At 47.3% G+C, this 11,742-nt stretch overlaps 1 protein-coding gene across 1 annotated transcript; it reads right to left on the bottom strand.

Moving 5' to 3' along the window:
- Nucleotides 1-260: 260 nt before the first annotated feature.
- On the bottom strand, nt 261-1,113 carry LOC309567187 (heat shock protein beta-11-like). The gene has a single exon (XM_082272554.1). It carries the CDS (start codon nt 997-999, stop codon nt 403-405), a length of 597 nt encoding a protein of 198 aa, XP_082128680.1. The 5' UTR covers nt 1,000-1,113; the 3' UTR covers nt 261-402.
- Nucleotides 1,114-11,742: the final 10,629 nt, after the last annotated feature.

Genomic DNA, 11,742 nt, shown 5'->3' with positions numbered 1-11,742 from the left:
CCACTAGGTGGTGCTGACGATGTAGAAATCACACATACAGTAACAGAGGAAGTATGTCAATTTTTGCCCTGATTGTGCAAATGTTTGTCACATTTGCACAGTGAAAGGTTAATACATAGACATCTATGTTTCTAGGTAAAAACACCAGCATCAAATGCACTTGATATGCAGTAGGAATTGTCATTGTATATTTTAGCAGTAAAAAATAAACATATTGTAATGTATTTCATTCCAAACGTATGAAAGATACACAATGTAGGTATATTATAATAGCTGATTTATTTGTTTTGAATATCTATCATTTAGTAACAGGAATTCTTACATCTTTATAAAAGCCAAAATCTCTATGATTGAATATAAAAATATTAGATGTGGTAATACGTATATATCAGACTGTTCATATTAGGAACTAGATTCCTTGGTGCATACGGAGTTCTGGACCTTGGACTGGGAAACGACCGCTGGAAGCTGTATGGGCACAGTCCTTTCCTGCACGCTTGGCACAGGTACATGTGCAGCTTGTATCTGCAGGTGCCCATCGGTGGTTACTGTACAGGTGATATCTTCAGCTTTCACATCCTGAGGGAGATCTGCCTCTTTCCTGAAGATCTGGCACTTGTAGGAGAAGGATCCTTTCCCATCATCCATCTTGGATTCCTTGGCCCCACTAACGAGCAGTTTATTTCCAAGCATTTTGACTGTCAGCTCTTGGGGGGAGAAGTCTTGAATATCCAAAGTTAGGATGAAGTCATCCTTGATGGCCTTTGTTTCGGTGCTGCTCAGTACAGGTAGAGTCTTGTTCTCTTGAAGTGTCATTTCCTGCAGCAGCTGATGATGAAACAGGTCCATGAGCTTCATACTGCTTCGAATCTCTTCTACAGTGCGAATCATATCTTTCTCCAGGCTGGTGAAGATGTCTCTGGATTGGGGCCACAGAGGCCTCAGGAAAGGGACAAGAGGGCTTGGGGAGCCATTCCTAACCAGCTGAAGGCTCAACATGATGTCTTGGAACTTCTTTGCAGAAGATATCAATCTATTGCAGCTTCTAGTGTGATGTGGGGGCTTATCGTCCCAAGAACTCTTTTATACTTGTTGTTTGAACTTCCAGATTTTTCTTGCATCCCAAAGTCATGGCCAATATGACACAGTTATTATTCAATGTTCTCATCATATGCTCTGTGACTCAGACACGCAGCCTTCTGTCTCTCAATAACATGCTAAAAACAGCTCCCTGCACCATCTGTACCCAAAATAACACAGTGACTTAAGGCAAGTGCAATGCTATGCATTGTCAACCAATAGTTCCTAAATGAGGCATCGCTGAGTGGCGTCAAAGAGACGGCAGACACCAAAACTGACCCCTTTCCTCATTTGTATGTGAGCACTTACAGTATTATGCATATGTACATATAGAGTACAGTATGCATATTCTTGTCCTACTCATATACAGTATTGATTACAGATAGCGCACTACTAGGGCTTAACCACTTTACCACCGGAGGATTTTGCTGTCTTACGTCCAGGCCACTTTTTGCGATTCGGCACTGTGCAACTTTAACTGACAATTGCGCGGTTGTGCGACGCCGTACCCAAACGAAATTTACGTCCTTTTTTTCCCACAAACAGAGCTTTCTTTTGGTGGTATTTGATCACCTGTGCGATTTTTACTTTTTGCGCTATAAACAAAAAAAGAGCGTTTATTTTGAAAAAATAACAATATTTTTAACATTTTTTTTATATGAAATTCCCCCCAAAAAAATGTAAAAATCAAAATTTTTTTAAATTTTTGGCCAGTTTGTTTTCTGCTTGCTATGTTTGGTGAAAAAAAATCACAATAAGCGTATTTTGATTGGTTTGCGCAAAAGTTATTGTGTTTACTAACTAAGGGAAAGATTTTTGTAATTTTTGGTGTTTTTTTTTTTAACGAGTAATGGCAGCGATCTGCAATTTTATTTGCGGGACTGCGACATTGCAGCGGACAGATCGGACCCTTGACTGACATTTTTGACACTTTTGGGGGTACCAGTGACATTTCTACAGTAATCAGTGCTATAAATATGCACGGTTACTGTAAAAATGACACTGGCAGGGAAGGGGTTAATTTTATTGGAGAGGGAGGGGTTAATGTATGCCTGGTGCTTACTAACGTGTGTGGGGGAGGTGACAGAGTGACACAGGGACAGATCGCAGGTTCAGCTATGCTGAACACTGCAATCTGTCACTGTTTGTCACTTAGGAGATCTGTTTACACAAGCGGGCAGATCTCCAGACTCGATTCCCCGACAATCGGGGAAGAGCAGCGGCGATCGCCGCCGCTCCTCCCCTGGCCCGACTCCTGCTGTGACTGAAAACAGCGGGAGCATGCCACCTACAGGGGGAGGAGTCCTGCGACGTAGGTCTACGTCGCTGGACGGAATCGAACCACTTTGCCGCAGTACAGTCCCAGTGACTGGTGGGCAAGTGGTTAATTACAAGGTGGTGCAAAGAGTAATAATACCTACAGCAACTCCTAGCAATCCAATGAAACTTAGTCTTCCTCTTCTGATAGAAAAAAATAAACAGAATTATAGCCGGCTGATTATTGGTCGATATGGGTTATAACACTTAAAGTGATTGTAAACGATCACCTTGTAAAACAACTCATTCAGTGTAAAATAGAAATAAAAGGCAAACTATTTTTGTATAGATATAAAAAAACATTATAAATACCTTTTTCGCCTTTTGTTTTAAGTGATCACATTCCCCCTGTTTTCAGCTGCATAAAAGCTGGGGGGAGGAGAAGCAGCAGCACGCTGAGCTTCCCAGTGAATGGCTGTTCAGTGGGGGTGTGTCAGGACAAGTCTGATCATTGGAGGAGAGTACACTGAGTTCCCAGCATAGCTAGAGAACTGACCACGGTGTGCTCTCCTGCTTAGTGATGTCAGTTTTTAGTAGGATAGCAAAGGGACTAGCAGGAACACCAGGGGTTTCACACAAAGGAAGCAGTACAAAGAGAACAGGAGACTTTCTCATACAAGTGCATGGTACAGCAGGCACATAACAGGGATATGAAGTGTTGGGGCAACAAACGCTTTAACATTACAGTTCACTTAACCACTTTACCACTGGAGGATTTTGCTGTCTTACGTCTGGGCCACTTTTTGCGATTCGGCACTGTGCGACTTTAACTGACAATTGCGCGGTCGTGCGACACCGTACCCAAACGAAATTTACGTCCTTTTTTTCCCACAAACAGAGCTTTCTTTTGGTGGTATTTGATCACCTGTGCAATTTTTACTTTTTGCACTATAAACAAAAAAAGAGCGTTTATTTTGAAAAAATAACAATATTTTTAACATTTTTTGTATGAAAAATAAATAAATAAAAATTTTGGCCAATTTGTTTTCTGCTACCTATGTTTGGTAAAAAAAAATCAGAATAAGCATATTTTGATAGGTTTGCGCAAAAGTTATTGCGTTTACTAACAAAGGGAAAGATTTCTGTCATTTTTGGTGTTTTTTTTTTGCGGGACTGCGACATTGCGGCGGACAGATCGGACCCTTGACTGACACTTTTGACACTTTTGGGGGTACCAGTGACATTACTGCAGTAATCAGTGCTATAAATATGCACTGTTACTGTAAAAATGACACTGGCAGGGAAGGGGTTCATTTTATTGGAGAGGGAGGGGTTAATGTATGCCTGGTGCTTATTAATGTGTGGGGGGGGGGGTGACTGAGTGACACAAGGACAGATCGAGGGTTCAGCTATGCTGAACCCTGCAATCTGACCCTGCCTGTCACTTAGGAGATCCGCCCGCTCTGTTTACATAAGCGGGCAGATCTCCAAACTAGATTCCCCGACGATCGGGGAAGAGCAGCGGCCATCGCCGCCGCTCCTCCCCTGGCCCGACTCCCGCTGTGACTGAAAACAGTTGGGGCGAGCCTCCGGCGGCGCGCACGCGGCGCCGAGAGAGGGGAATGTCTGGTGACGTAGACCTATGTCGCCAAACGATAACGAGCCACTGTGCCACAGTAGCAGCACAGTGAGCAGTGGGGAAGCGGTTAAAGTGGAACAATACTCATCTCAACTCCAGCCGTGCGGCGTCCCAAGCTCCCTGGCCAACCGCTGACATCTTTGGGTGGCCGGCATACGGGTCTCGATTGCCAACAGCTGTCATTGGCCAGGTGGGGATAACGTCACTCTCTGTTGCATTTCTACAGTGAGCTGCACATGCGCGCCTCACTGTAGAGGGGCAGACAGGCAGTTAGGTAGCTTTAAAGTAAAAATATTGCCCGTCTGCCAATTTTGAATCCTTAGCCTAAATTTCCACTTTAAGACAAATGATTTAAAGCCCAACTCCAGGAAATATGTAAATTCTTCCTTCAGTGGGGCTTGTGGGCACACTGCAGGTGTTACCTGCTTGCTTATTCAAGGGCAGAGTAACAGCCTATTTACTTACCTAATTCTTTGCTCCCCCAGCAGAGGGCGTTCCCCCATGCTCTCAGTCACCATGTCAAATGCAGGGCTGTGGATGCAGCACTGGTCTTGATGACATCAGGACAGCTGTAGCATGGGGAGAAGTTGTGGGGACCGGTCTAGTAGCGTGGGGAAGCAAAGGATTGGGTAAGTAAATCTTCATTTTTATACCCTGTAGATCAGGGGTGTCAAACTCAAATTCATTGGGGGCCGCATCAGCAGTATAGTTGCCCTCAAAGGGCCGGTTGTACGGAGTGCGGGGTTCCTGAGTGCTCTGCGTACAGAGTGCGGAGTTTAAGAGTGAGATGGGTATGGAGTGCAGAGTTCAGGAGCGCGCTGGGTACAGAGTGCGGAGTTCAGGAGTGCGCTGGATACAGAGTGCAGAGTTCAGGAGCGCGCTGCATACGGAGTGCGGGGTTTATTAGTGAGATGGGTACGGAGTGCAGAGTTCAGGAGTGAGCTGGGTACAGAATGCGGAGTTCAGGAGTGAGCTGGGTACAGAGTGCGGAGTTCAGGAGTGAGCTGGGTACAGAGTGCGGAGTTCAGGAGTGAGCTGGGTAAAGAGTGCGAAGTTCAGGAGTGAGCTGGGTACAGAGTGCGAAGTTCAGGAGTAAGCTGGGTACAGAGTGCAGAGTTCAGGAGCGCGCTGCATACGGAGTGCGGGGTTTATTAGTGAGATGGGTACGGAGTGCAGAGTTCAGGAGTGAGCTGGGTACAGAGTGCGGAGTTCAGGAGTGAGCTGGGTACAGAGTGCGGAGTTCAGGAGTGAGCTGAGTACAGAGTGCGGAGTTCAGGAGTGCGCTGGGTACAGAATGCGGAGTTTAGGAGTGCGCTGGGTACAGAATGCGGAGTTTAGGAGTGCGCTGGGTACAGAGTGCGGAGTTCAGGAGTGCGCTGCATACGGAGTGTGGGGTTGCGTACAGAGTGCTGGGTTGCGCACGGAATTTTGGCATGCATTGGGTACGGAGTGCTGGGGTCAGGAGTGCAGCCATCCTCCCACCTGCCTCCACAGCCCTCACCACCCCACCCCTGCCCCCCAAAAAAACTTTCTCACATCTGTAATTTCTCCTACCTTTCTATCTGGCCCAGCTCTGGTACAACCCCATATAGGCGGCTCCCTGCCTGTGTATTGGTAAAAAAAAGCCCGCTCTCAGGGTGCAGCCCGCTGATGAAAAAAAAAAAGAGGCACTGACACTAATGGGCGGCGCTGCTACAGGGACTGAGGAGAGAGAGCAGGTGTCTTGTTGGAGACTGGCCGGCCGGCCGGCCGTGCATGCGCTCATCTCAAACAGCCGGCGCTGCTAGAAGGACAGAGAGAGCGGGAGATGGTTCCTTGGAGACCGACCGGCCTCCCGCGCATGCGCTCACACAAAGCCGGTGCCGGAGGATGTTTTCGCTTGTTGCCTGGGAGACAGTGAGAAGACAAAGAGGTGGCAGGCAGTGGCAGCTACACGGGCCGCATGAAGAGGTCCAGGGGGCCGTGTGTTTGCCACCCGTGCTGTAGATCTAAACAAGCAATTAACCCTTAGGGCTCTTTCACATGGGCTTTCCGTATGTACGCAAATCATCCTATTTTTTTGCGGATGATTTGCGGACATAATGTAAGTCTATGGCATTGCGGATGTCAGCGGAATACCATCCGCTGACATCCGATTTCCTTCCTGTCAGTTCTGTTCCATTTTTTGGAACGGAACAGAACCCTATTTTTGTTCCGTTCAAAAAACGGAAAGGAAGGAAAATCGGATGTCAGCGGTGTCATCCGCTGACATCCGCAATCCCCATAGACTTACATTAGGTCCGCATATCATCCGCAAACGGATGGGATGATATGCGGACCTACGGAGCGGATGACAGAAATGTCATCCGCTCCGTGAAAAAAAAAAAAGGACCGCAGCGGAGCTCTCACACGGAAAGCCCGTGTGAAAGAGCCCTTACAGTGTTGGTGCAGCCTCACTACAAGAGCATATTTTTCAAGTTTCCTGAAATTAGGTAGGCTTAGCAAGTACAGTACATTCTTTCAGTTGGCCGGGGGGTTCTCTTTTCTCCCTGTCTCTAGTTTTTTTTACTTTTTTGTGAGGCACTACCTCTGCTTTTCTTTTTATCCACAGTATCAGAATTTGTCTTTTATTGGGTCGAAGTAGGCATCAGTATTTGCAGATATCGGTAAGTATAGATGTCTATAGGTCTCTTTTATATATGTAAGTAGTAGGTGTCTTTTTAGTGTTGAAATGGGGACTTTTCACTGGATATAATATATATATAGACCATACTTGCCAACTGTCCCGTTTTTGCCAGGACAGTCCCAGCAAATAGGAGCCTGTCCCGGGTAATTTACATTGTCCCGGCAAGCGCCCGTTAATCGGCTGCCCGTAAACGGCAGTTACTATTAGTGTGGTTGGGTGATGAAGCAGTTTTATCGAATATTTTAGATGGGTCCATGTTTGAGCACAATTATACATACAAAAGTTACCTGTATTGCACATTGGGGTTAAAAATATTACTGTACCCCTCATGATTTTTTGATAGATATTTTTTATATATATTTTACACAGCAATATCATAAGGTTGGTCCCTCATCTACATTGGGATTGTCTTTTGAAGCTGCTTGCCCCTTGTTATCTTTGATTCCATCAGATTCCTTTGGAGTTTTCAGACAAAATTCAGATCACTCATTTTACGTGGTTGAAAAGGCTGAAGATTTTTTACCTTCATGCATTTGCATGAAGGTAAAAAACCTTCTGTGTGTTGCTACAGCCTCCTCTAATACTCACCAGAGCCCCCTCTTGATCCAACAATGTGCACAAGAGCCTCGTCTGACCCCGGTCTCTCCCACTGCTGGCAAAAACAGCCAGTGAGCCAATGAGGAGAGAGTAGGGGGCGGGACTGAGCCACAGCTCTATGTGTCCTATGGATGTATAGAGTGGGGCTCGGGAGCAAAGACGCACCACTGTCCCCATAGCAAGAGGCTTGCTATTGAGGGCACTGATTATGGGGGAGGAGCCAGAAGCGCTGGCGAGGGACCTGAGAGGACGAGGATCAGGGCTGCTCTGTGCAGTGGTTTGTGCAAAGGTAAGTATAACATGTTTATTATTTAAAAAAAAAAGAAAAAGCTGAAGCTTTAATATCACTTTAAGCACTACTTTCTGAAAAGCCAGGTTTTTTTTATCCATGTAGCACCACCAAGTGTACAGAGTAGGTACATTTAGTGTAACACCCTCCTAGGTAGGTGCTAGAGAGAGGGTATAGTTTTGGATCTTTTCTGCTTACCAGAAAGATTTTCAGGTAAATCTATATTGTTCTCTGCCTACCATAGAGCAGGATCTGCTAGAGAGGTGCTTATGGTACTCAGGTGCAGTTTGTTTGAAGTGTTTCACACTGGTTCAATAGGGAGACATATTGGAGAGTAGGAGGAAACCCTACAAATTAGTGCACAGGAATTTAGTACTGCCCTGGTGATTGGCAGAGAAAAGTGCCTTGGTGCATGCTGGGATACTGTATAAATGCCAGGGGCACATGTGCTCGGAGTCCTTCAGCTGGAGAGCGGGGTCCCAGAGGGAAGGAACTGAGCCCTGGAGGTCCTGCAGAGCTGACTGGAAGGGAGACACTGGAAAGGATCTTATTCTGCATACAGTGAGTACAGATCTGTGTCAAGGGGCCTGTCCTGAAGGGGGCCATCCCTTCATCTAGAAGAGTCAGTGGACGGGTGTCAGTGAAGGGGATGCTATAGAGTGTCCTAAAGATAATATAGTGCATTAAGTCTGTTGTTGGAACGAGAGCAAGAAGACTTAACCCTTTCCATACACGTGGCACTGTGGTTAAAGCAGTGTGAATGCTTCCACAAGTAACCTGGTGAGGCCAAGTGAGAGTTGTCCTTATCAACTGTAAATAGTTCAAGTTGGAGTATCCCACTATTCCCTTCTCCCATCAAAGTTCCACAATAAATGCCAAAAACCAAAACCCCTGGACTGTTTATTGAGTAACGAGCCATTGGGAGTAAGGATGGATGTGTGAACTGTCCCTAAGTAACTGTCTGCAGGTAATCAGAGGAGGCCCAAGAAGTCATCACACAGCAAGCCCTACGGGGACAGTGCTACATTAGTTTGGCTCCTCTGTAGGCAGAGGAGCTAGAGTTAATTTGTATGTGTTAGCTGTGCAGAGCTCCAAGGGCTGGGTCTATGTTGCCTCCCTCTGGAGCCTTCTAGAATTTGCTGGACAGTTCCGTGATTTAGAGGGTGAAGAAACAGAAGCTAAAGCCTAAATATTTATGGAGTCTCCACCAAAACCTTGGTAGGCAAGGCCCAGAAGGTGGGGAGACAGGCCATAAATATTCAGGAACCTGGCAGTGAGGGTGCAGATTCCAAGGTCCAGTTGCCTGGAAGGGAACCCTGTGCTAGGGGGCTCTGCCTCAAAGGATAGAAGAAAGCCAGTGGAAGAGAGAAGCATCTGATGTCTCACACCCTTCTCAGCTGAAGCTAACCTGACAGTCAGGATCTGAGCCTGGGACCAAAGAGGGATTGAATAAGTAACTTTCATTCTTCACACCCCAAGCCTGGATAGAGGTGGGGTAGCAAGGTGCAAGACTTTGCTTGCCTATAACCACGGGACAGCTTAGTGACAAATTCACAGCCGTGAAAGCCACAATACACCTCTAGCTGGGGATTCAACAGCAGCCAGATGCATTAGCATTTCTCTACGGAGTAGCACCTGTATTCAGCAGTTGGAACTTTTTGCTATCTGTTTTGCTGTTCCATCAATCCTACTGGAGGACAACAGTGTAGTGATAATTCCTAGCAGCCAGAAACATTAGCAAGTCCTCAAGTATGCATCCAAGTTCTACAGTTCTGGGCTTCTCATGCTTTTCCTTATTCCCCATCCAAATGTAACCCCTAAATAAACAAAAACAAAACAAACCTAACTTCGACTGGCTCTTGAGTCTACATGAAAGCTGCAAAAATTCCTGTTGCCTGGCTGTGTGCGAAAGGGGGGACCCGAAAATCCAGCAGCCCTAGCATACATCTGTTTACTGAATTTTCTAAGCCTGTAGACTTTATTTACAATTTAACCAAGTGTGGGGAACTGTGTCAAACGCTTTTGCAAAATCCAAGTATAGTAAGTCCACAGCCACCCCTCTGTCCAAGGTTTTACTTAGCTCCTCATAAAAAGAAATCAGATTTGTCTGACAACTTCTGTCTTTTGTGAATCCATGTTGGTTATTGCTTAAAATATTGTTTTCTATTTTTCTTTTTTTTTTTTTTTATTAAACTCCTTTTTTATTATATTAAAAATAGACACTACATTTGCCTTACTCCAGTGGTACTACCAGTGGCGGTTGGTGCTCCAAATTTTTGGGGGGGCGCAAACAGAAAAATGTAATAGGCATTGCTTCACTGCAATAAACACGGCAAAAAATGTTGTGACTTTGAGGTCACACAAGTGTGCAAGGGGCCTTCAGTAATCAAGGTACAGTGCCTTAAAGCAGCAATAGATCCCCTAAAGCAACAATAGATCCCCAGAACAATAGACCTGAGCAACAATAGAACCCACAGCAAAGATAGACTACTTGCCACAAAATACCTCCCCCTCCAGCAACAATAGCACCACCCAAACAACAATAATAGATCTCCCAGTAGCCAGCATCAATATACCCTACAGCAGAGCCCTGGGGGTGTAGGAGAGCCCGGGGGTGTAGGAAAGCCCTGGGGGGGGTGTGGGAGAGCACTGGGGGGGCGTGGGAGAGCACTGGGGGGTGTAGGAGAGCCCTGGGGGGTGTAGGAGGGCCCTGGGGGTGTAGGAGGGTGTAGGAGAGCACTGGGGGGTGTAGGAGAGCCCTGGGGGTGTAGGAGAGCCCTGGGGGGTGTGGGAGAGTCATGGGGGGGTGTAGGGGGTGTAGGAGAGCCGTGGGGGGTGTAGGGGAGAACTGGGGGTGTAGGAGAGAGCTGGGGGGTGTAGGAGAGACCTGGGGGGTGTAGGAGAGCCCTGGGGTGTGGGAGAACACTGGGGGGGGGGTGTGGAAGAGCACTGGGGGGTGTAGGAGAGCACTGGGGGTGTAGGAGAGCCCTGGGGGGTGTAGGAGAGCCCTGGGGATGTAGGAGAACCCCTTGGGGGTGTAGGAGAGCCCTGGGGGGTGTAGGAGAGCACTGGGGGGTGTAGGAGAGCCCTGGGGGTGTAGGAGAGCACTGGGGGGTGAAGGAGAGCCCGGGGGGGGGGGGGGCGGAGAGCACTGGGGGATGTTGGAGAGCAGTTGGGTTGAAGAGCCCTGGGTGGGCGGAGAGCACTGGGGGTCAGTAGAAAGACACTGGATAAGAGGAGTAGTAGAGGCGGCTGCATTTTGAAGAATCAAGCTCTACATTTCTTTCTGCAGCCTCAGAATGCCTGCTTCTCCTCCTCCCCCTCCTACAGGCTTTCAGAGGATGCAAAAGGAAATGTAGAGCTTAATTCTTCTAAATGCAGCCGCCTCGTCATTCATCCTACCCAGGCTCACAAGGGGGTGGCGGCCACACTCACGGTTCTCTCTAATCCAGGATCTGTGGTGCCTGCAGCAGCTGCCTCCTCTAGCTCCTCTCCCCTTCATGGTCACGCTGAACCCATCGAGAGGCTGGATGAGAGGCTGTGACGCCCGGCCCAAGCACCACCCCTATGATGTCAGACATCCTGATTGGTCCAGGCTGGACCAATCACAGGACAGAAATAGTGAATGGGAGTGTCCGGGGCGCATCGCTCTGGGTCCCGAGGACACTGTAAAGGATGGCCAATCACATCAAAAGAAAAGAGGCACATGATGCCTAAACCCCCACCCCTCCCATAGCCAGCAATGTGTCCGGCGCCTCGCTGCAATAATAAAGGTACACTTTTTTTTTTTTTTGCTAATTTTACTGTGACTAGCCTTGGGGGGGGGGGCTCCCCTGCGCCCCCTATTGACCAGCCGCCACTGGGTACTACCCAGCCAATAAAGAGTCCCTGATTCATTGTAGTTCCAACAGGGACAAAGGAAGTTGTTCCTTCACAGACATTCACTTTCATTTCCTTCTATAATATAACAGCACAAAAAAATTCATTGCTCACACAGTTTAACCACTTGCCAACCGCCCGCCGCAGACATACTTTATTTAGGTACAGCGTTGCATAACCGTGCAATTGTCAGTTAAACTAACACAGCGGCGAATCACAAAAAATGGCTTGGTTATTAACCACTTCAGCCCCGGAAAGGTTTTGCCCCCTTAATGACCAGTCAATTTTTTGCGATTCAGCACTGCGTTACTTTAACATACAATTGCGCGTTTGGGC

Source organism: Pelophylax lessonae (genome assembly GCF_965119305.1).
Source record: "Pelophylax lessonae genome assembly, chromosome: 11".
NCBI lineage: Eukaryota > Metazoa > Chordata > Amphibia > Anura > Ranidae > Pelophylax > Pelophylax lessonae.
This window is presented reverse-complemented; position numbering and strand designations above follow the sequence as displayed.

Bases quoted from the DNA above. Each gene is read 5' to 3' on its own strand.
- LOC309567187 (XM_082272554.1), bottom strand. From the start codon at position 999: ATGTTGAGCCTTCAGCTGGTTAGGAATGGCTCCCCAAGCCCTCTTGTC.